Below are 25,005 nucleotides of genomic sequence, written 5' to 3'. Positions count from 1 at the left end.
CTGGACTAGGACCCGCGGGGATGGGTTCTCACGGCGACGCTTGTACACTCGCTTCTCCCCACCGATCCACCCGACCGTCCCACACTAACCCAGCGTCCTCGCTCGCCGCGAGCCGAACGGCTTGTTCACTAACATCCGTAACCTCCCGTCCCGTATGTGAGTGTGCGTGTGTGTTTACTCAACTGTGTTATGTACCGCGGCGCCACTCGGTGCCTGTGCTAGAAAAGCGGCTGGAACCGTTGCTCACGAGTCGGAGACGCGCGCGAGGCGGACCGCGTCTGCCGACCGCTCCGGTCCGGAGACCGCCGCGCCGCCTCGCGCCGGCTACTTTGTGTTCAGTGTACTGTAGACGTCGAGTGACCGTGCTGTACACCCTACACCCCTCGGAAACCATTGGTTTGTTATATGTATAGACCAGCCGCGACTCCGATAACGACCGCAGAATAGGTTCTGTGAGGAACGTGACAATTGGCCATTCTCATTCTGTTGTAGGATCAAAATTTACCGCGGACCGCTCACGCGGGCTGTTTTTCTAGCACCAGCTTAGGGACTCGCGTATTCGAGAGCCATCGTCGAAGTGCATTTCTCTTTTCTTTCCATATTGCGGTGCGGTTCCATTATCAGTGGCATGCGCTTGGACGCGAGGAACAAGCCAAGTATTACGAGTTGGCGCGCCGGGAACGCCAGCTGCATATGCAGCTCTATCCCGATTGGTCGTCTAGGGCTAATACGCAAAGGGGCAAGAAGAGGAAGCGAAAACAGGAGACAACCGATGGAGGTACTGCCTTTCACGCCGTCGGCGACTGCGTCCCGCTTCCATGACCTTCCTACCCTCGCGGGCGCCGCTGGGCCGGGCCGGCGCGGCGTCCGGCGACTCCCCAGCATACCGTGCCATGCGCACGCGGTCCCCGAGCGATAGACGTCATCCGAGCGCTTTGGCTCATTTAAAAAATGAGGTCAATTAATGAAGGATTAACTGGAGACGTTCGTCGCTCTTACCTCTGTCCCGTCCCGCCCCCCCTCGCGAGAGTTCAATTACTTTGAACTCTAAAACGATCTCCGTAATATTGCCGAATGTCTATGGTTGGGGTACAGGTTGTAGACTTATACCAGCATTTTTTATTTAAATATTTATCGCCTTTATTTATTTCTTTTTGTAATTACAAATGCTATTTATCGAAATACCCTTTAAGTGGCACTCCTTCGAAGGTTGTCCCGGTTTTTGGCTTACCATTCTGCTCCTAAGTGCCGCCAACGATTCGGGGAGCGTGCATGTTTTACAACAGTCAAAATGAAACTTCAGTGCTTTGCAGGGAAACCTTAAGAAACCTGTGCTCAGTGAAAGGCTGGGACAGCCTTCTCAAAGTGGTTAGAGTATGCGAAGGAGTTCTGAGTACCGAATGCATGGCAGCGAGGAGACTAGCCCTGTCTGGAGCAGGGAGCGACCTCGTCACTCGACGAGCCACTAGACGTTTTGGTTTCGACAAACCTGCTGATGCTTCTGTGTCTGCGGTGTTAATGATACTGGCCAAATGAACTTATTTATTTTGATTCCGGAGAACCTATTCTGCTTCAATTTTGCTTATAAGCGTCTTTATTTGTGGTTGTTTTATCGACGTAGTTAGTTTTATTTTGGAAGTTATGCGTGTAGTGTTATTTTAAACCAATGATTTGATTCCTTTTCTCCCCGTTGTTTTTATCCTTTCCTTTCCTTGCATGATACTAACACGTTGAGGGTTTGCTGCATGTATGCTTTTTCGTAGATTATAATTAGTATAATTATTTTAAGAAGCCTCTAATATGATTTCAAGTTAGATAATTTCTGCAAAAATATTAGCAGCTTTCGAATTTAATCTACAGTTAAAATAATATTTACACATTTTCTTTGATTTTAACGCCATTAAATACTCGATTAATTTGCGACCCAAATATTTTTAATTTGCAATAAAACCGAACTAAGAGTATAACTTGTTTTTCCTGATTTACTTGTCATTTACGAGGGTGGATTCTAACGATGCTTCTGTGGAACTTCCAGGAAATAATTTGAAGAAATGTCGGGCGAGGTACGGTCTCGACCAGCAAAACCAATGGTGCAAGCCCTGCAGGTGGGTCTCCTATTCTATTTTTTCTTTATTTTCGCTTCTAATCAATTTCTCTTATAAACTCCGCGACTTCACAGCGCGCGACAGTGTCACTGTCTGTTGGTTTAATATATTGTTTCTATGTGGAAAGACTTGGCTTATCTTTTAGTCTTTTTCTACGGCAAGTCCAAGAGGAGCCTAGTCGTAAAATATTTGATTTTTGTTCAATTTTCTTTTTACTTTCAAATTAAATAATGGTTGTAGTTGTTGTCGTTTATGTATACTGTTTAATTTTAAATATTCTTCAGAGACTTTAGTTTAATAAATTAAACAGATAAGAGAGAAGCAGAAATATTCAGAAAATGTGTCTTTTCACAAAGAAATAAAGAACGAAATTAGATATGAAATAGATTTTTTTGAAAGTAGAACAAAGAGTGGTAGCAATAGGAATAGTAGCGAGGTCAGAGGGTCAGAGAACGGGCAATCATTTGTCGATCAACAACGGAAAGCTTTCAAAAAAATCTTGACACATTTTCTGAATTGCTCTCGCTTTTTCTTTATTGAATTTATTTGTACGATATAAAGGGTATATTTACTCATTGAAATGTTTTTTTCTACTCATGATTGCCGCTTCTCACGGATCGATGCTGCACTCGGCTGGCACTACTGGTGACTTGTTTCATTTATATGCGTATTGTTGTATTCACTTCTATACCAAACACTATTCGATTCTTTTAATTCATTCTTAATTTTTATTTTGCTCTTTTATCACATCACCTCTTTCTACATATTAATCATTTGCTATTTGTGCAAATTTATATTATTTTTCGTATATCTCCTTGTTTTTTCTTACTTATGTTTCTCAAATTTAATTATGCACTTCAAAATATACTATTCTCTAACTAATCTAAAAAATTATTATTTTACCTTAACTATTCTACATCTTTTGCTACATTGATTATTTCGATGTCTTCCTTGACATCTTTATTGACCAGCCCTGACTCGAATAGCGTAATGGTATCAGGGGGTTTGGGGCTTCTCCGGCCGGAACCGGCGACGCCCCTGCCCCCCGCGAGCTTGGTGGGCAGCCCCCCCCAAGAGCCCACGTATGTGAACCTCTAGTGCCGGCCCGCCGCCGCCGAAGGACGACCCACGGTCAGTTCGTGATGAATGATGGCGTGATGATGGAACAATGCTGGTGTGGTCATGGACTCTTTGCTAAATTTGTGTCAGCTGATTAGTTACAAAAATATTTCACTTTGTAGATATTATGAAAAGAAATACTGGTGTTGCTAGGCTTTTCAGTACAAATGCGTGGAAATAACTTGTAACGTTAATCTGTATTTCAAGAAATGTAGCCACACTTCTGGTTACTATCGCTAGGTTCTATAGAATTTACCATTATAAACTTATTAATGAAGCTTTTAATAAAGTACCTATGTGTTTTTGATGCTTCAGATAAAGAAAATTAAAATGTAGCCAAACTGGAAACCGTCCAAAAAATATTTTCATCATGTCAACTGCGTCTAAGCGCTATAATTATGACAAGCGGTGATACGGTTTAAAAACAAACACTATATAAGTATAGATTTCGCTAAATAAGTAATTTTAGCTTTCCAATCTAAGTCATCGTTAAAAGATGAAAAATATATTCTCAGCGACATACCAGCACCAGCATTAGTTCCAAAATATGAATGTGTGTGAGATTGAACGTCGTGTCTTTGTGTTTTAGGAATGTTTTAGTTGTCGTAGGTAGATGTGCGCTTACATTAAGTATTCTCAGCTGCGGCGTAAAGCCAAAACGTTTTGAGTATTTAAAATCTGTTTGGAGTTTTATTTTTGTCGTAGCATTTTCTGAATTGTTAACAATTACAATTATTTTATATTTTATAGAAGTTTTTAGTAACTCAGCATGAGATCGGTGTTCTGTTTACTTTTAAGAGTGATTTCAGTTTAACAATTCTCTCTTAGCATGTCGTTTTACGTTAACTTTGTGTTTTTTTATCTGTGTTCATTTTAAGTAGTTTTATTTTTATTTCTAAAACTTAAGGAACTCTTCATATTATTAAATATCAAGTCTTATGTAAACAATGTGTAAATATCGTATCAACTGTGGCAAATAAGTTTATAAGAATAATACGAAGAGGTCCTAATACAGCTCCCTGTGTGACTCCGCTTTATAAACCCATGTCAATTCCAGGCGGAAGAAAAAGTGCGTGCGCTACATGGAAGCCCTGGCAGCAGCATCCGGGACCATGCCAATGCCGATGGCGATGCCACAGTCACCATGTTCTGAAGAGGACGTTAAACTGGAGGAAATGTCTGACGCTTCTAGCGAAGGCGATGCGGATACGCCTCTGAATTCGGCGTCGAGTCCCGGTGGGTTGAGTGCTCTGTCGTCTCTCGCGTCCCCTGCGTCCGACCCGCCACCGAATCCCCCGAGGAATCCCGTCGGAACTAACCCTCGAGACGCAAATAATCCCCTCTCAGTGGGGCAGTTGACGTCGCAATCTTGGCCGCGAGCCGCTCAAGCGAGACCGGGCCATGAAGTCATATCGGTGTCATAGTGCCGGTGGAGCCCGGGTGCCTGCCGAACCACGGCCATCGCTCTCCTAGTCTGATGCTGAAGAATTCATGGCATTGGTGTAACAGAAACGTAAAATATGTCTATAAGATGTAAGAATTCCAGATCTTTTGCATTCAATATTGTTTTGTTTATTTACTGAAAAACTTTGAAGTTATAAAACGCCATCTTTGTTTCGGTTCTGGAACTATAGAGAGACATCTATGTTTCTATTACGGAACTATACAGCGCCATCTAGGAGTAACGAGCTGTGTTGGTTGTGATTGTGATACAAGGATAGGTACACTTTTTGTAGGTAACACCGCTATGAACTTTTTGTAGTAATAACTACCTCTGGTCCGACGAGATTGTAATGGAATAGGTTTAATAAAATGATGTCAAGAGATACCGGCATCTCATTGCGCATGATACAAAAATGCATTTAAGTAAAGTAAAAGCACCTTTAATATTTTGATATTACCTTTAACGCCATCTTTCTCAGATTATAGTAAACTACTATTAAGTTTCATGTTTGCTTTTGGCAATTATAATGCAACTATGGCCTAATATTTTTTGTTCTTTGTTGTTGTACATATAAATTTGTTATAATGTGCGGTGTTTCTTGAAATCATGCTGTGTTATATTTCATGGGGATGTTTTGACAATATCTTATGCTTTTAAAGGCACGGGAGCATGCGGTATTCCCAATAGAAATTATCACAATTATTAGTCGACATTCAATGATCTCAAAATTGCAAGTCCCGATTCAGTCGTTTGCATTTTTGTGGTTCATATCAAATTCAAATGTATAAAATATTATGATATTCATAAAGTTTCTTTGGTGAAAATGCTGCAATGTTATTCCACTCACTATGAATAACTTAACTTTTTATTATTATTATTTTCTAAACTTGAGTCTGTCATTTATGAGTAGACTGTCCCCTGAAATCAAATAACTAGTATTTTTGCGTTTAAATAGTGAAAGGCCTTCTTTTTATTTTTAATTTTTCTCATCACACCATAATATTTAAATGAGTTCATAATATCTGTGAGTGTAACAATTTTAATTTTGTTAATATGCTTTCGGTTAAATAATGATCTCATTCTCAAGCAGAATTTTTGTCTACCAAAACTAAAATTTTTAGGCATTTTTATTTGCTACTAAATCGCCTGAAATCCTCTCATAACAAAGCGTAATATTTTATGCAAATTGTAAATGTTATATGAACCCGTACTATAGTCATACTGTTTCTAGCCTATCGAAAATAAGACATTTGTTATAAAATACCTTGAGGTTTTTTAAGTCTTGATTTTGATTTGTGTGATAATGAAATGTATCTATTGGCTTTCTGTATTTTAGGTCACATGTTTCATGATATAATCACTACACAAATGTACATCCGTGATGAACAGTCTAAAGAAATTGTCTGTTTTTTAAGTATCTATCTAGATTAATCATATAAAATAACTTTATAAAATCTTTTTATACATAACGTGATATATTTGTGGAAGCCACTAGTACAATATTTTCAAGCCAATTTGATACACCATACATAATGCTCTCTCATCTTCTTGCATTTACGGCACTTTGTACAAGATGTGATTTATTTCACTTTATGTATATTATTTTAACATTTTAACTCATAATTAAAAAACATAGAGTATTAAAATGTAATTGAAAATTTAAACAAACCAACTTTAATACCAATTCTTGCATGAAAACTTTTTATTCTGTGTTCCATGATTATGAATTTTAATAAAAGTATTAAAATTACAAGTGAACGAGCAAACTTGAGGTTCCAATTTTAAACTGATGTTATAAATAAAAATTTATTTTACCGAAATATTATTTTATTATTTTCCACAATGAGCTCACAGCGTCGAAATTGAATTTGCATGCATTTAAATTTAGAAACAATGATTTTTTTTAATATTTCATATCTTGTACCAATGAGTACCACACGATTACAACGGCCTGCACCATAAGGTTCCATGTAGCGATAGAATAAAAACTTAAGATTATAATTTTCCCTTCGCGTAATATGTAAAAAGTTATGTTAAGTCGCTGCGGAGGGAAAGACGTTTTTCCGTTGTACGGAATTTAGACTGTCGTAGGTTAAAATTGACGCATTGTACGAGTACATTTATTGATATATTGTATTAAATTGCCCTTGAATACAATATTAATTAAAGATTAAGCATCTTAAATTAATATTTAATTATGAAAATTATATTTATTATTAAACAATATGAATATATATATATATACATTATTCTAGATAGTCCAGAGTCTTTGACTAGATGTACCCATTGATTATTTTATATAACGCGCAAGAAATACGTTTATGTTTTTCGGAGTTGCTGTTACACACATAAGAAAATTTTTAAATTTTTGTTTTGGAAAAGTTTAAAGATTTTCATAAACTTATTAAGTTCATATAGATATCTAGAAAAAGGGCATTTCCGTACAATATATGTATATCTCTGTATATGTGTAAGTACATACATGATGTAAATGTATAAAAATTAGGTTTAATCTAACTGTGTCATATTAGGTTCTAAGTGTACTATGCTACTTACTTATACATAGACTATTAAAAAGTTTAAGAAAAATATTAGTTGATTGAATACTGACTCAAACGAAATTAAAATTTATTGTAAACCTCTGATTATGATTTTGTGGGGCGTTGGGACATCTCGGGTCACGTTCAGTTATACTACAACGTCAATGGCTCTGTGGGTCAAAGTTCGACATATTTCGAAATGAAATGCACAGGTTCATAAGAAAAATATATCCATATTTATTATTTTACAAAATTTTACAAAATAAATAAGTAGTAAACCAGTTTATAATTCAATAGATCCTGTAAGATTGTTTTAAACATAAATTGTTTTGATGATAACCTTACATCGCGCTATGATGCCTTGTAATATTCGTAAAGGAAAAAAGTAAGATGATTTGATATATAATACTAGTGGACGACCGTGTAATGCCAAAAATCACCATAAACCCGTTCCCGCGAGAATTTCGGGAAGAAAGCATAACCCGACGCCATTAAGTATAATTAGTCTTGGTTATGACGTCTTTTATCTTCTAAAACAAGTCGATTTATGTTTGGAAATAGTGCAGAATTTTCAAATTTATATAATTTATATTAGTTTTGCTTGAAACAATGGACTAGTGCTCTCATTGACAGGACTGAAGTGGAGCCCGGAGTGATGCGGCATGTTCAGGTTTTTGAAGGGAACCTAACCCGTATTAATTTACTATTAATACCTGTATTATTTCTGTCCAAAGTAAATTGTAGTCATCGACCCTTTTAAGTTAGGGTTAAACATTACTTTTGTCTTTTACATGTTCATCTTCAGACCCACAATAAGTGACGCGTGTTGTGATGGAGTTCAGTAATCATGTTTTTTGCTTTTAAAATATAGATAACCTACTTATTTCCTACGTAATAATGTAATTCAATGTAAATTTGAATTTCCTTATGTGACAAGTTAATGAGAAAAAGCAGAGCCGTCCGAGATGACCCACGCTTCCCAACCCAGAGTATATTAACTGGTCAAATGTAAATAAATTTGTAATTCGCAAGTAGAACATTTTTGGTATAAAGAAATATTGCATTTATATATGATAATTATTATGAAAATACGTTTAATTTCCCTCGGAATGTTCTTGATGGTTTGTTTTCCAACACACAACATTTTGTTAATTACTTTTTATTGTTATTATTAAGAATTTTAACGTTGTTAACACAATATGATCCCTGTACTAAGCAATTTGATTTCGAAATTGTGGATGCAGTGATTAAATTTTTTTATCGATGACAATTTGATTACAAAAAATTATGATTGACAAATAAAATAGCTACACTTATACAATTTGACCACTCAATTATTGGCAAATGATGTTCTTTCATCAGTCGTTGCATGAAAAAAGACTTGTGCAATAAATGACTTTATTATGGGTACTGTATAGTTTTCTAAATATTATCTAGAATTTCTTAAATTTAATTTTAAGGTTTTCTTTTCCTAAACTTAAAAAATCTTTAAATAGAATTTGATGTTTTTTTTTTTTGACAAAATATGATATGATTTTTCGTCGCTCAATGATTTTCTTATGATTTTTTTTCCTTTATTATCACATACATTATTAAGCGAACGCGTGCCAAAACCATCTAGAACTTACAGGATTGCCAGGGAATTTTATTTATTCTATTATTAACACTATTATAATAACAAATGAAGAAAATTGCATGAACCATTAAGGAATATTTTTATTTTATTACACGTTGTTAATTTTAGTGTTAATAATGGGAGAATATGTTAATGGACAGTAATAATTTATAATATAATTATCTGTGCCAAATTTAACTATACATGTAAAACCGTTTGGTAATTGATAACACTGGAAGGTCTTTATGTTGATAGATTTTATAGGTTGTTTTTATTGTTAAGAGGCAACACAGCTGCTTCAATGAGCTGGGTTTTTTTTTTGTAGAAAAAATGTCAAATTAGAAAACTCAATTATTAGGTCTGTTCCCGTAACTTGTGTTCAGTTGAACGAATATTATTTTAATAAACAACTTAAAAATGTGTGTGATTTTTAATTTACTCTATCAGTTAGAAAAGAATATTCATTTAAAAGGTGATCAAGAGTTGTTTGTTGCAAACAAACGTTTTATTGCACAAAAAAAATTAAATCTTAAAGTTTTTAAAATAAAAAAAAATATGTACAATGGCTGATTTATCCCAATTGTTTAAACTTCTCCCTTTTTTTTATATTGGTGTTTTCTTTTCCATTCAAAAATTACCATAAAATGATAAGATCTCTTTTGTACAAATGGCGGCCCTACGGCTTTTTGCCCCAGGTGCTAATTTTCAAGCTATAAGTTGCTTATGCTTTGTCATGAACCTTAATTACTAAGTACCAAATACTGTAGGAAGTTTTGCATGTGGGGTACGTTTCTTAGTGTGCAGGGGAGCAATAAGAGAGAATTGCTTGAAAATCACGCTGGTACATCAATTTACTGGGCTATATGGCGGGCGGAGCCACAGACATGAGCTAGTTGACAAATAAAACAAAACAAGCGATTACATTGTTTATTTATGACAATGCATAATAGAGAATACATTTAGAAAAAAATGTAAAACGCTATAAAATTGTGACGCTATGCACTAGCACGATTAGGTATTTAAATCATTTTGTACTGTTTTAGTAACACTAGGGGATCGAACATAATGATCATGACGGTTTTTAAAATGTTCCTATGATTTTGATGAACAAAGGTGCAAAATCATTTGCAAACATTTTTTGAAGTGTTATAAACTGTTATAGACCGAAGACAGGTAACAATTATATAAAAAACAGATTTGTCAGTCACGTGATGTTCTTGTACATAACTACACATTTTCAATCGATACTGAAGAAAATTAACCATAAAAAATGCTGTTTCTTTTTAGTAATTTCGTTTAAGAACATTAAGTATCTTCGGTCTGTGATGTGCCATAAAGTACAATAGGAAAGTTTAGGAAAGTGCTTAGTATAAAAAACAATAACATACTTAAGCTAATTCATACAATAAATGACAACCAACACATCATTTAACATACAAGATCTGATTCAACATACTCATGCATTTTTGCTTAGGTGTTCAGTGTTTTAATTATATTAGATTCGTACAATACAGTTATTTTAAATGAAAACAAAATTCTACATGATCATTGCATTAACTTATATAAATTTTAATGTCCCTTTTTTGTTTCAACTTTTGCGGTGGGTCGACCAAAATGCTTTTAATATCCATTCATTCTTTTAAAAATATAATGATATCTACAGAAATAACAAATCGAGAACTTATTTAAATCCTTAGTAACACAAAGAAAATAAAAAATAACTGGTAGTTATAATAACTATCAAATTTTTGACACTTTGGTACTTGTATGGAAAACTTTTCGGAAGTTACATTTTGAAATTTTGAATATTTCAATTGCAGTACATGGTAAGTACAAATTATGTTACGTTGTAATTTTTTTTAATGTTTTCCATGTTTTTTATTTATTATCTTTTACCCATTTTTTCTGAAACACAAATACCCAGATATGTCATATATCAAATTAATTATTTAATTTTTAATAATAAATGTAGCATCGTAATTTAAAATCGTATGTGCCCTCGTGTGTACATTGTTAAAATTATAAAGGTCATTAAAACTTGTCAAAATTACTTGTCATATTGTTAGACTTATTTCTAAAATACAAAATTACATGGATCTAATATATAGATCATATACCTAACTACCAAAATTATTAAAAGCGGGCAAAAATTTCTCAGATTTTGAAAAAAATAAAATCATGACATTGTCGTGGGCTTGTGTATACACCGGACCAACGAAGTTCAACAATTTACCAAACATGTTCTTAGTAAATGTTAAGATCCAACATTAAAATCAACTCGATATGTTCTCCCACATCAAATAATGGAAAAATAATTGGATCAAACACTCACAAACCAATCTGCAATGCATGCATGGTAGTACATAAATGTACCTAAAGTTTATTTCAGATTAAACTATATTAAAATTGTTTATATTAAAATTCTGTTATTTAAATTAATAAAACGATAAGGTATTTAGCTAAATGATCTACCATTGATACTATTTCGAATCTTTTGGAAGCCTTCTTTAACGAATCTTAACTCGATATTTATAAGTTTGAATGGAAAATAAAATCTTTTTCTAATTTATCTTCTCTTTATAATGAGAGATAGAATCATGAATGTCTTTTTCCATATACTTACTTATTCGTTAAAGAAGCCGTCTGAAAGACTACATCAGTCTATTGATAACTAAATAAATATGTATTACAATCAGTAAACAGTTATTTCAGACGCTAAATTACATTCTAATATAGAAAAATGCCCACAAAATTAAGTTTTAATAATTATTATTCGACTATTTTTTTAACTGCGTGGTGCTGTTACTGATATCTGTGCTGACTATGACACAAGAACGTTTTTTTACTACAATTTTTTCTACAAACTTCTTAGTTTATTTTTTATAAACAAAGAGGTTAAGGGTTTTATTAGACTCTTTAAAAAGGTCTTCGTTCGTCATATTACCTGTGGGTTTAGCCTAGATTTGCAGATTGTTAAAGTATATTAAGGTAAAGGCTTCTATACTTGTACCTAATTCTTCTTTATGGCGGTAGACGTAACACCCTGTTATTCTTTGAATACAATTGAACGTGGCCTTCTAGTCTTTGAAGGTTGTTGGCTCTGCCTACATTTTAAGGGATAAAGATGTGATTATTTTAGTGTATGTAATTTATTTTTTAAATTTGTGAGCATATTTCTACGACTTAAGCTTTGGATTACGAACGAATAGACTAAATTGGTTCCCAGCTGTACTAAGCGGTTCCTTAAGTTAGGGACGTCAAAATATGCATTAATTTATAAACAAATCAATACATAATCTATTTGTTATAATAAACGCTGTTTTCATGGAATAAAACGGATAAAATTTCAGACATTTAATATTCAAGAAAAACTTTGAGAGAAATCCAATGTTTTACTCTTCACGTTTTTGGAAATAAATGTTCGCAAATTGTATTGACTTTTGAAGTCAACCGTACATAGACTAAAAATATATATTTTTACGGTGTACCAAACGGTAATTAAATTTACGTCAAATTTTTAGGTATATATTGTCAAGAGCGACGCTTGATAAATCATAATATGATAAAAAAATCTCATCACCGTCAATATACTCCATAGCTGCCTATGAGTACAAAAACCATAAATAAATAAAACCACCAAAAGTCATGGACCAATCAACACATTTAAATGCAAAAGAACCAATCACAACAAGGCTTGATAGAAATTAGCCATCAATAAAAGCGCGTTTTCCATTTTTAAATTCGTTGTGCGCTGACGTCGATTGGTCCATCCCATTTACAGACATTGGCTCATGATCCATCATGGAACATGAGGTACAATCAAATGGACAAAATTTTATGTTCATTTCAATATATTACATAGAAATAGAACCTTTATTCTTTCCTCAATATCGGTAAAAATGAAATACCTGATTTTGTTGAAGTATTTTTTATGAATTGTTTTGTGTTATAACTTTAACTTATTGATTTATGATTTGGATAACGGAAAGTCAAACCATGATGGTAACTCACAAAAATAACAATGGTAATTAGTAGTAAAGAAAATATAGGTTAATATAGGTTCCTATGCAAATGTAACTAAAATCTTTAAAGCGTCATTTTAAATGGAATATGCATTGAAGCCTTGTTGGTCTAGTATTCTTGTTACCATGTAACATTTGACGTCCCTGCAAACTCTTCAAGCCTCCAGCTGTTGCGCGACCTTCCAGGTTTACCACAATCCTGAGGATTTCCCGCCTGGGGGGTTCCTTACGCGGACCGAAGTCTTCGTGTCCAAGCCCTCGACTTCTTCTGCAAAAACGAGAAGAAATAATTTAGCAAATTTGTTAGTTTGTAAATATATTATTGTAAGCGCGTACAATTACATACATCATTCAGTCGTAGTTTTTATCGCGCGAAAAACTATCACTGTCCCGTTTTACTTCATAATAAAAAGTGAAACAGCGATAGTTATGAGCGTTACGGGGGAAGTACTGGTTTGGTTCCTCTGCAAAGCTTACAGAGGTCAGACAGGACTTCTTCTCCTGACAATCCATGATCATGGTCAGAGTGCGCACCCTTAATCGGTCAAAACTGGTAATCATTATAAAAAATTCATAATATCAAGACTGAGATGAGATAAGCGCGTTCAAACAAGAAACCTCTTCAGCTTTATAATATATGTATAGATATTAATTTATTTGATTTACCGCGTGGAATACCTAGCACTTAAGTAAATACCACTACGAGGGTTTCAGGGTTAAAGATAGTATGTGTGACTGACTGCTGATGGAGAAGCTGGAGCTCTGCAGGTCGCGCTGCGCGGTGTCGCGCATCTTGCGGCCCGTGGGGGTGCTGCAGCCCGACGGCAGCCCCGACATGGCCTCCAGCTGCTTGTTCACCAGCTTCAGCTCCTCGCCTGCAATTGTTAAATAATAAATAAATATATACGGGACAAATTACACATATTGAGTTAGCCTCGAAGTAAGTTCGAGACTTGTGTTACGAGATACTAACTCAACGATACTATATTTTATAATAAATACTTATATAGATAAACATCCAAGACCCAGGCTAATCAGAAAAAGTTCTTTTCTCATCATGTCCTGGCCGGGATTCGAACCCGGGACCTCCGGTGTCACAGACAAGCGTACTACCGCTGCGCCACAGAGGCCGTCAAATCTCATTACATCCTCTTTTGGCGATGGGTTAGAAAGCTGCCATTATTTGAATCTCACTTCCGAGCAACTGCGTGTTGAACGTGGCCCTCCAGACTTTTAGAGATTGTGGGCACAGTTTGCGGCTGTAAGGGATTACATACATATGGTCACGTCTATACCTTGCGCTGTAGACAGAGCCAACAGTCTTGAAAAGACTGAATGGCCACGTTTAGCTATTTAAGGGATTAAAACGTGTGACAAGGTTAGGTTTTCGAGAAAGCAAAACGCGAGAGCAGCGCACTCTTATGAGTCGGCCCGTGTCTATAAAATTTATTATGAAATATCATACATACATACATATGGTCACGTCTATATCCCTTGCGGGGTTAGACAGAGCCAACAGTCTTGAAAAGACTGAATGGCCACGTTCAGCTATTTGGCTTAATGTAAGAATTGAGATTCAAATAGTGACAGGTTGCTAGCCCATCGCCTAAATAAGAATCCCAAGTTTGTAAGCCTATCCCTTAGTCGCCTTTTACGACATCCATGGGAATGAGATGGAGGGGTCCTATTCTTTTTTGTACTGGTGCCGGGAACCACACGGCACTTATGAAATATCGTTTGAAGAAAAAATCGATTGTCTGTAAAATCGGTTTACTGACGATAGTTGAACGTGACAACGTCTTAAGAAAATACTGATGGAATGGTAGCATTTTTTCAAAAGAAAATTTTAATTTCATTTGTTTAATAGATTTGTATGTATATAGAGAAGGAGGTATACGCTGCCTAACGCGAAGGCCGATTGTGCCTCTTTGTCGCTCGTTCCGCACTCTCGCTTGCACTTCAAGCCTTACATGGAACGCCTCAGAGCAAGGTAATGCCGCATGAGTCATGTTTTTTCGTGCGAGCAGCCGGCTCAATCGAATTATAAGACGTTGTCACGTCAATAATTTTAATTTGAACTAAATCTGTGTAATATGTCCAGTATGTGTACTATATATACCTTTTATTAGCGACGATATCAATCGCGAATTATAACTGTCCAAAAGAACAATTTGACTGAAACAAAAACGGTCTAATATTTTTTTTTTTAATAAAATATATTATCGGTGAAATTCGGCGCAACTGTGACCATAGATACTTAGAGAAAATATGTTTATTTGTAGATAATGTATAATAGACTTGACGTTATATTTAAGAGAAATATTTACCAAAACGTCGTCCTGGTAAAGGGTCAGGTCAAAAGTACCCGAAACCGCCGAGCTTGCATGAAGGGAGTTATGAATGTGGATGAAGCGAAGGAAGTATGCAGAGATCGTGGCAAGTGGAAAGAGGTAATCTCTGCCTACCCCTCCGGGAAAGAGGCGTAATTTTATGTATGTATGTATGTATGTATGTATGTATGTATTTACCAAAACCAGGGGAGGGAGTATTTCCATTGGTGACTCTCTTCGGCGTGTGAATCATCGGGGACTGCGCGCGGGGCTCCACGGAGTCCGCGGCTTCCTCCCCGTACACGTACGGAGAGTTCACTGGAGTCTTGATGAATTTGCCGAAACCTGCCAAATGACGATTGTTTAATGCCTATATACTAATAAATAGAAGGTTTTGAACTTTGATAATAATAATCTACTTCGTAAGGGATATATATGAATGAAGATTGGCCGTGTGGTTCCCAGCACCAATAAAATAAAACAATTGGACCATCCCATGGATGTCGCAAAAGAGGACTAAGGGATAGAATATAAACTTGGGATTCCTCTTTTGCGATGGGCTGGCAACCTGTCACTATTTGAATCTCAATTCTATCATTAAGCCAAATAGTTGAACGTGGCCTATCAGTCCTTTCAAGACTGTTGGCTCTGTCTACCCTGTAAGGGATATAAACGTGAATATGTATGTCTCTATGTAGATTGTAAAATAAGGCATCTTAAGATTCTTTTTTAAGGTGAAGGGCAAATAACTTCTGGATCTCGTCATGTGACTATCTGAATCTAAATACATATGTACATACATAAAATCACGCCTCTTTCCCGGAGGGGTAGGCAGAGACTACATCTTTCCACTTGCCACGATCTCAATTGTAATCTCAATCTAAATTTAAGATTAAAATCTCAATTTTTAATATTTATAAGTATTTTTCTTGATCGATGTCGCAGGAAGACAAGCAGTCTATTTTTACCGAAATAAGAGTTTGCACATGATGAATGTACTTATTTCCCTACTACGACATCCACGGGAAAGAGATGCAGAGTTCCTATTCTATAGTACCGAGAACCACACGGTTTGATATCCTATGAGAAAAATAGAATTAAAGATAAAATAATATTAATAATACCTTCAACGACCCTCAAATCTCCATCGTCCAAGCACACTCGTCCGTTCACGACCACGTATTGAGGACTGCCCACTACGTGTTGGCCCTGGAATTGAACAACATACATACATACACATGGTCACGACTATATCCCTAGCGGGGTAGACAGAGCCAACAGGCTTGAAAAGACTGAATGGCCACGTTCAGCTGTTTAGCTTAATGATAGAATTGAGATTCAAATAGTGATATAGGTTGCTAGCCCATCGCCTAAAAAAGAATCCCAAGTTTGTAAGCCTATCCTTCTTAGTCGCCTTTTACGACATCCATGGGAAAGAGATGGAGTGGTCCTATTATTTTTTATATTGGTGCCGGGAACCACACAAATTGAGTAGAATCGCTCTTCAGACGGGAGTTAAAGACACCTCTACATCTGCAATAGATATAGTGTTAGGTGGCGCCATCTATGTACAGGCACGTGTAAGACTTCAAATTTAACGTGTGTATAAATGGAAAAACGGAAGATAGATGGCGTTGTAGTTCCAGGAAATTATGACAGGCGAATATTAGCCCACAATCACCCATTGAAACGTATATGGATGGTTATGGTACCAGGTTAGCACGTACAATAGGCGTTTCTGAGGCCAAATGCTGCAGTAGGGTATATCCTAGTGTGGAAACTACTCATATCTCACTTCAAAGAGATTGATTGCGAAGTATTGCGGTCATAGAGTGGAGATCGGGTGGTATGCAGTCTTAACAAACCTCGAAGATATTAAAGTCCACAGCATGCTTGTGAGTTGAGGCGGAAATGGTCCGCTCAAGTCTTGGGTCCCACACGACAATGTCAGCGTCGCTGTTGACAGCCACGCGGCCTTTCTGAGGCCAGATGTTGAAGATCTTGGCTGCAGTGGAGCTCGTCACAGCCACGAACCGACAGGGGTCCATGATACCTGTAATAATTTATAGATGGATAATGAAAATTACCTTAATAACGTAATTCGGAGTATTATTGGCTCTTTTATATAATAGCTTGCCTTTGTATACTAAATAAATTATGTACTTTGACTACAAATAAGTGGAGTAAATCCATACATAACCACCTTCCTTTAGGGTATTGTCATTTTTTACAGGAAAACCTTTGTAGCGCCATCTATTGGACGTTGGTTTAATTAAGTAGTAGGCACTATTGTGGTTGAGTTGTATAGATGGCGCTGCATGTAATTTACATAAAAACAATTAAGTCATGAAGTCATCTGAATATTATCGCTTCTTTCCTCGATTTTGTATTTGCGGAAACCCAATTCGCCAATGGTGTTGTAGCGGGTATTAGGTTAAATTTATTACTTGCATTATAATTATATAATATTTAAAGATTTTTATTATTTGTACATTATATCGTATTTAAGTTTCTGCTGAGTCCGGCCCCTAGAATACGGTCATGTCTCTTAATGGAAGAAGAGAAGAAAAGAAGAATACCCGGCAATATGAAATCGCTGAGTCTTCTCTGAATTTCGTTGTGTTTTAGTTTGATAGTTTTTTGTTTCTTTTCATATTTTTTCCATCGATTATTTTTTAAGTTTGAGTACTGTAAAAATAGCATCCAATATATATTTATTTTGTTAATCGTATTTTTCTTCACTTAATTCGCAAGTTGCTATAGTGTTTGGACTCCAAAAATCTTACGTCAGATTAGGTTCCTTTTTTGTATTAATATTTGTTTACCGGTGTTAACCCCCTTCTGCCAGAGTATGGCCATGCGGTCTTCGACTCCGTTCACCCCGTTAGGGATCTTGGCGAAGTTGTCCTTGCCCAGCTCCTTGTCCTTCTCAGTGAAGGTGCAGTTGTCGCTGCCTATCAGCTGGAGGTGGTCACTGTTAATTGGAATATGGGGATTAATATTACGAACATTATAGAGTTACTCATACATGGTAGCTTTAAAACTTTGAAAATACAGAACTATAATCTAAAATGCGTAACGAAGGTGTGTATATTTAAAAGTTTAAAACTTACTCTGCCGTGTGGATCCCGGTAACAATAGAAAAAAGAATAGGACTACTCCATCTCTTTCCCATGAATGTCTTAAAAGGCGACTAATACCTGGGATTCTTCTTTTAGGCGACGGGCTAGCAACCTGTCACTTTATATGCATCTCAATTATATCAGTAAGCCGAATAGCTAAACGTGGCCTGTCAGTATTTTCAACACTGTTTGCTCTGTCTACCCCGCTGGGGATGTGGACGTGATTATATGTATATGTATGTTATATTTAACTCCTGTGCCGTGTGGTTCCTGGTACCAATACAAAAAAGAATAGGACCACTCCATCTCTTTCCCATGGATGTCATAAAAGGCGACTTACAAACTTGGGATTCTTTTTTAGGCGATGGGCTAGCAACCTGTCACTAGTTGAATCTCAATTCTTTCGTTAAGCCAAATAGCTGAACGTGGCCATTCAGTGTTTTCAAGACTGCTACCCCTACGGGCTCTGTCTACCCCGCAAGGGATGTAGACGTGACCATATATATGTACAACTGACTCAGCCAGCGCGTCGAGCACGGCCTGCGGCGTGGCCGGGTCGGGGCGCAGCGGCGGCGACAGCACGTGCGCGGCCGCGTGACGGAAACACGCGTTGCGGTAGTGGCTGCCTGCAACGCGACACAATGGGGGTGACGACAAGGTCTTAAAACGTTAGTAACATTATTAACTAAATACGTTTAGTTTTAATTTTGACGCACTATGTGTTTTTTATATTATTTGAAAGTACGTTGGGAAAGTCCATTAAAAAAAATTCAAAATTATTTACAAATAACTATGCCAGGAGTGGCTAAACAAAAATATGGAATAAAACTTATTAAGACATCATATCTATAAATGCAATAATTAAGGTAGCTGCCATACAAATAAAGTTCATGACGCGAACAAGATACTAACATGTGACGTCACACTTGAGTAACGTTTTGTATAGGGCGTTTTGGACTAGTCCAAATAATGTGTTATGTTGCTTCGTATATCTCAGGTAGTTTATTGTTTACCGATGCCATTATTTGACCAATGTTTTAGTTATTCTGAAACTAAATTAACACCAAAACAAAATAAATATTCATTATGGCTATTGTACGGATGTGATGCGTTACTTTGCTGTTAAATGCTAGCTGCATCGCATAAAGATACCTGCATTTACTACTCTGAATGTGATTTAGACTACTAAGAATGTGTGACCGTGATTTTCCGTGGCTGAAAAGTTTGTTTCTGCTTTAAGTCCACTCCAGGACTGGGGTAGAAGACCACTTCTGAGACTTCCGACTTAGAACTCTTACGGTAGACGTGGCCGAGTTAATTGTCAGAGAGGTATAATTAAATTTTTAAATCTAAAATATTAGTACCTAAAACTGTTAAGGTCCAAATCTGCCCAAAATCACCCCATATCAGCAGATTTTTGGGAATCTCAATTTCAAGTCTCAAGAATGGTCGAATCGGTAAGGTTGATGTTGTTGATGCACATAAAGGCACAGGTTCAAATTCCACCTCGTCTATCAATACGGTTCCACTGAAAAGGTTACGGAGATCAGATGGGAGTCGCATCTTATCAAAACCTGACTCACCCGATCCAGTATCATGGTCGCCTTTCCTGGCCCTTCTCCAGAAAGGTGAGGATATAACCGGGACTAACGCCAGGAGAAAGGAGATAACACACATACATACATAAAATCACGCCTCTTTCCCGGAGGCGTAGACAGAGACTACCTCTTTCCACTTGCCACGATCTCTGCATACTTCCTTCGCTTCATCCACATTTATAACTCTCTGCATAGAAAAGAAGGAAGAAGAAAGAGATATTGTTGCAATGATTGTAAAAATTCTCACCATCAGTCCCGACGGTAGCCGCCAAGGTTTCCCCGTACAAAGGCTGCCTTTGTCTGGCGCGGGCTATTTGCAAAGCCTGCACAGCGCTCTTTGACATCATGTGGACGATGTACAGCGGGGAATTGGCCTGAAATTAACGCAATTGTAGACCTCTTAAGAATGAGTGAACCATTTTTGTATTACATTGTTAATGACGGTAGCTACTATATTTTTCGGCAGCAGCATTAGTCTGCTTCCACCTTATGATGGACTGGAAGAGATTGCTTTAGCGATAAGTCTGAATGTGTACCTGATATGCCTGTCTAATAAGAGCGTGGTAAATATGGATGAATAGCCATGATCTATGACAGGTGGACCCAATGTGTGATGGTGGGTATTAAATACTGTCAGACTTTTTATATTAATACACGTAAATTTATTTTGTTGTAATATCTGTTCTATGAACAGTTCCAGGTTAAAACTAATGGTACATTATTTTGTCAGTAGTTCTATGATTTAAAATAATATAACTAGTGGAACTCCTTAGTTTCACTTGTTCTACTGAACAATTTAACATTGCTATAGTTTAAATCTTAAATGAACGATAAATTCGAAAATGACTCAAATATTAGGGTCCAACATGTACTAATAGCATCATACAATGCCAGTGAAGTTTTAGAAGGGTTATAGGTATGTTTGACGGCCTCTGTGCCGCAGCGGTAGTACACTTGTCTGTGAAAACGGAGATCCCGGGTACGAATCCCAACCAGGCCATGATGAGAATCGAACTTTCTCTGATTGGCCTGGGTCTTGGATGTGTATCTATATAAGTATTTATTATAAAATATAGTATCGTTGTGTTAGTATCTCGTAACACAAGTCTCGAATTTACTTTGAGGCTAACTCAATCTGTGTGTCCCGTATATATTTATTATTTTATTAATTATATCTGACTATAGGTACCTGGTTGGCTATGACACAGGCTCTGTTCACAGCCTCCGCCTCCACTTCTTCATTACGCGACATCTCGTGACCCTCGGGGCCCGTGACCCCTTTAGCGAGCAGCTTCTCAGTGTTACGGGCGATGATGTCTCCGTTTTCAGCGTGGACCTGGAAGTAGAAGCGGGGTATTATACTAGGCTATAGGCTGAACTATGAGAACATAATAAGTCTATGTAACAGATCTTTAAGAGATCTATATTTGTAAATTGACGTCCAATGAAAATGCTGCAGTGTAGTTTGTTCCGCCGCTTCTTCTACACATGCGCTTTGGAAGCGGTAGTAGTTATAATTAGATTTAAGTTATGTGACGTCAATAAGTGATACCTTGTATCCAATTTTGAAAATAAATCTATTCTATTCTAACAATGACTCTCTTTTGTACGTTTAAGTTGGGATCCTCTTCATTCGCCTATTTTTTTTTAGACTATTATGGATTCGCATAATTGTTTTCGCATAATATGTTTTGGCATAGTACTTCTATCGCATAGTAATATTTTCGCCTACTACTTTTTAGGCACAATACTCTATTGGAATATTCTGTGTTGGAATAATTTGTTTTAGACTAATGCACATTATTCATATTATTCTTAGGACTATTCATTATTTGTCATAATTTAATTGTCATAATTGTCATTTGAATAAAACACAGTTTCAAAGTTATCATGATATATTATTATTTCAATCATTTAATATTTTACATATTATTAAATTTAAATATATATCATGCAATATATATTTATTAATATATCCATTCATTTGAGGTTTAGATTACTGGCTATGGCTTTTAGGAAATCAATTTTACTTGTATAATCATTTTTCTGACTAATAATTATGTCAATACGCTTCAGTTTATCGCTGTATTTCTTCTTTTTTTTAGGTGGTGCTATTCCGAGTTGCCTCTTTTCAATTTCTGTGATTTGGTGTGTTATCTCTTGGGTAATCTTTCTTGCTAAATAATAAAACTGGGGATGGTGTTTCCCCACGAAATGTGCGAATCGGTTATGCCATGCTTCGGCGTGATTTTGTGTCCTGGGTATATCTTCTTGGGTTAGTTGGTGTGTACTCCATATTGCCGGTGGAAATTGTGGCGGAGAAGTTGAAGTACCCCACACATAATATTGTTCAAACCACGTCGCTATTGGTTCTGGAAGAAAAAATACGTATCAAATTACACCATATACGTACGTCAAATACCTACCTACAGCACAACTTTTTAACGTTTAGGTTAGCGAGGAGCGAAGCGACGAGCGTGGCTAGGTGGACATGAACCCCCCGCACGAGCCGAGCGAGCGAAGCGAGCGTGCCGCGGTAGCGGCCGGCGAGTGCCAGAACCGACTTTAATAAGGCGTTCCCAACTCGGACAAAACTAAACTATGTAGGCATACAATCATTTACCTGTTGGTGATGTTTTTGTTATTTTCCATTCGTCAAAGTATATTGGTATATCTGACTCTTCCAAAAATGCCAAAGCATACAAACATTTAATTTCCAATGCAAATGATTCATTGTTTCCATATAGTTTTTGAAGACCATTCTTTTGTATTTTGCGATAAATTATTTGACCAAGATGAAAGTTACATTCTTTTATCGTAGTATTTTCGAAAACTTGTCTGGCACACGTATGTGCAGTTTTTTCGAAGTCCATCATAATGTATTTTGGTGATAGTAGTAAATTGTTTTTCTCGCAGTATTCTACAAGTAATGTAAATAATATGCTATATGTATTTTTGTCCTTGTTGGTACACTTGTCTATACTACAATTGACAACACTGTTTCATTCATTATTAATAAAAAATAATTGCATTTTACCCACATATAATAACGCCTAGCACCTGTTTAATAGCAACTTTTCAATGTGTCATTTTATGCATTGCGCATTATTTATAACAAGGATAATACTTTTATGGATTTTGGAATGATGCTTATTTATTATTATGCTTTTAACTATTTATGTTACTTGATATTAGAAGTTTCAATGGATATGGTTTTTGTATTTGTGCTTTTTGTATTTATGCTTTAAAAATTATGCCTAATGATTACAATGCGTATTGATGTTTCTGCGTAAAACTACGATGCGTAACTATATTAGGACAAATATTTATATGCAATCCAATAGAGAACCGTTTAAGTTTGACTGCTATTGTGAGAAATCCTGCACATTTGGGCAACTGGATGAGTCACCACATGGTAACCATGACCCGATATGGGTTCCATTCAAAGATCTGCAGAAATCAGATGGGAGTCGCCTGGACTTTGCCAACATGCTTCAATCCGTAAAAACTTTGCTTACGAGATTTAGAATCCCAGTTGGTATTGGCTGACGGCATGTGACGTGTAGCCGCACCTAATTTGTTCGTTATAATAATCTCACCTGAGGAATAGCCTTCAGCTCAGCACAAGCCTCGATGGCTTGATAAAGAGTGTAATCGTCTAGCATCCACGAATCCTTATACGCCATGAACATCTTGAAGGAGTTCACTCCGTACTGCTCACTCGTCAGTTGCTCCATCTCTTTCCTCACGGATGGTGACCACCACGTGACCCCTACGTGGAGGGCGTAGTCGCAACACACCTGAAAACATTGGTAAAGATTTTTTTATTTACATACACTTATATATACATATATATATATCATCCCTTGAATATTGTCTTTTTCTACCAAAATATAAGATGATACTTACTGCCCTCGAAGCATGACCAGAGCGAGTTCTATCGCGCAAGAAACTATCGCTGTTTCGCTCTTTATTATGACGTGAACTGAGACAGCGATAGTTTTTCGCGCGATTAAAAAGGCCATTCGAGGCCACTATTAGGATTACTAAAAATGCAATTAAGATTTACGATTTATGTTACCTGGTATCCAATTTTGAAAATAAATCTATTCTATACTAACAAATTAAGGAGTAAGACTCCAAGTGGCCATCAGTCTGTAAGATACTGAAGTTTTTTGGTAGTATTAACTTTTTCCCTATTATTAGATATTATAAACATGCAGTGCAGTGTACATCTTTTTATTCAAGGATTGATTAGTGACAAAACATTCAGTGACATTATATGTACATACATATATAGATTATAAACTCTTTTCTAGTATCAGCACACAATAGATACACGATCCACAACAAAAAGCGTTCTCATCAAATACGTAAGAATTGTGTATCCAATTTTTTTTAAAATACTTGATCGAAGTTAACCTCTTTACGAATCATGCAGATTATTTATCTAGGCCCTGCTATAAGTTTTTCAAACATTTCAAGTGCTGTCATACCTTGCCATCAGCTTTCTGTCTCCAGTTGTTGTAGGCCTCAAGGAGAGACTGCCCCTTTTGGGGGAGCACGAAGTCGACTGAAAAATAAGTAAAAGCACCATTTTAAGTAATGATAATACTTACTCTAAACGCTACGAGTATTACTGTATTAGAGTTATGTGCAGACTAACTTGACATGTTAATTAATGTTTAATTATACGTTTTATAAATTCTTTCATCAAGCCAAAAAGCTGAACGTGGCCTATCAAGCTTTTGAAGACTGTTGGCTCTGTCTACCTCGCAAGGGATATAAACGTGACCATATGTATGTATGTATAAATTAAACAACCATCACTTCGTAATGTTAACTGATTAACCCAATCTTCTTATAGGCGATGAGCTAACAGCCTGTCACTATTTAAATCTCATTTCATCATGAAGTTACACAGCTGAACGTGGCTTTCAGTCTTTTCGAGGCTATTGGCTCTGTCTACCCCGCAAGGGATATAGACATGACTAAATGTATGTTAAAAAAGGACGAAGTTCTCGACCACCGATGCTTTCAAAATGTCTATGTCATCTCAAAAAAAAAGTATCACTAGAGACCGCCCGCGACTTCGTCCGCATGGAAACCC

General features: G+C 36.4%; 2 protein-coding genes across 4 annotated transcripts in view; one reads left to right on the top strand and one right to left on the bottom strand.

Moving 5' to 3' along the window:
- Positions 1-9,243, top strand: part of LOC106137143 (protein pangolin, isoforms A/H/I/S) — a 116,323-nt gene extending 107,080 nt beyond the window's left edge. Inside the window, exons 10-12 of one of the 2 annotated variants that reach the window (XM_060951520.1) lie at positions 625-778; positions 2,036-2,105; positions 4,282-9,243. In XM_060951520.1, coding sequence (XP_060807503.1) covers positions 625-778; positions 2,036-2,105; positions 4,282-4,648 — 591 coding nt within the window. In that variant the 3' untranslated portion in view covers positions 4,649-9,243. The remainder of the gene's footprint in view (positions 1-624; positions 779-2,035; positions 2,106-4,281) is intronic. The other variant, XM_060951519.1, reaches the window with a different exon arrangement.
- A 2,174-nt stretch (positions 9,244-11,417) lies between these two features.
- LOC106137145 (dihydropyrimidinase) overlaps positions 11,418-25,005 on the bottom strand; it is a 48,123-nt gene continuing 34,535 nt past the window's right edge. For both annotated transcript variants that reach the window (XM_060951518.1, XM_060951517.1), the window contains exons 4-14: positions 24,392-24,468; positions 23,495-23,695; positions 21,085-21,231; positions 20,143-20,269; positions 18,815-18,923; positions 18,001-18,149; positions 17,041-17,228; positions 16,300-16,384; positions 15,374-15,520; positions 13,586-13,720; positions 11,418-13,113 (exon numbers count right to left, since the gene is read on the bottom strand). In XM_060951518.1, the coding sequence (XP_060807501.1) occupies positions 13,034-13,113; positions 13,586-13,720; positions 15,374-15,520; positions 16,300-16,384; positions 17,041-17,228; positions 18,001-18,149; positions 18,815-18,923; positions 20,143-20,269; positions 21,085-21,231; positions 23,495-23,695; positions 24,392-24,468 (1,445 nt within the window). In that variant the 3' untranslated portion in view covers positions 11,418-13,033. The remainder of the gene's footprint in view (positions 13,114-13,585; positions 13,721-15,373; positions 15,521-16,299; positions 16,385-17,040; positions 17,229-18,000; positions 18,150-18,814; positions 18,924-20,142; positions 20,270-21,084; positions 21,232-23,494; positions 23,696-24,391; positions 24,469-25,005) is intronic.

Source organism: Amyelois transitella, chromosome 25, assembly GCF_032362555.1.
Source record: "Amyelois transitella isolate CPQ chromosome 25, ilAmyTran1.1, whole genome shotgun sequence".
In the NCBI taxonomy this organism is placed as follows: domain Eukaryota; kingdom Metazoa; phylum Arthropoda; class Insecta; order Lepidoptera; family Pyralidae; genus Amyelois; species Amyelois transitella.
Note: the sequence above shows the minus strand (reverse complement) of the source record. Positions and strands in the feature narration are given on the sequence as shown.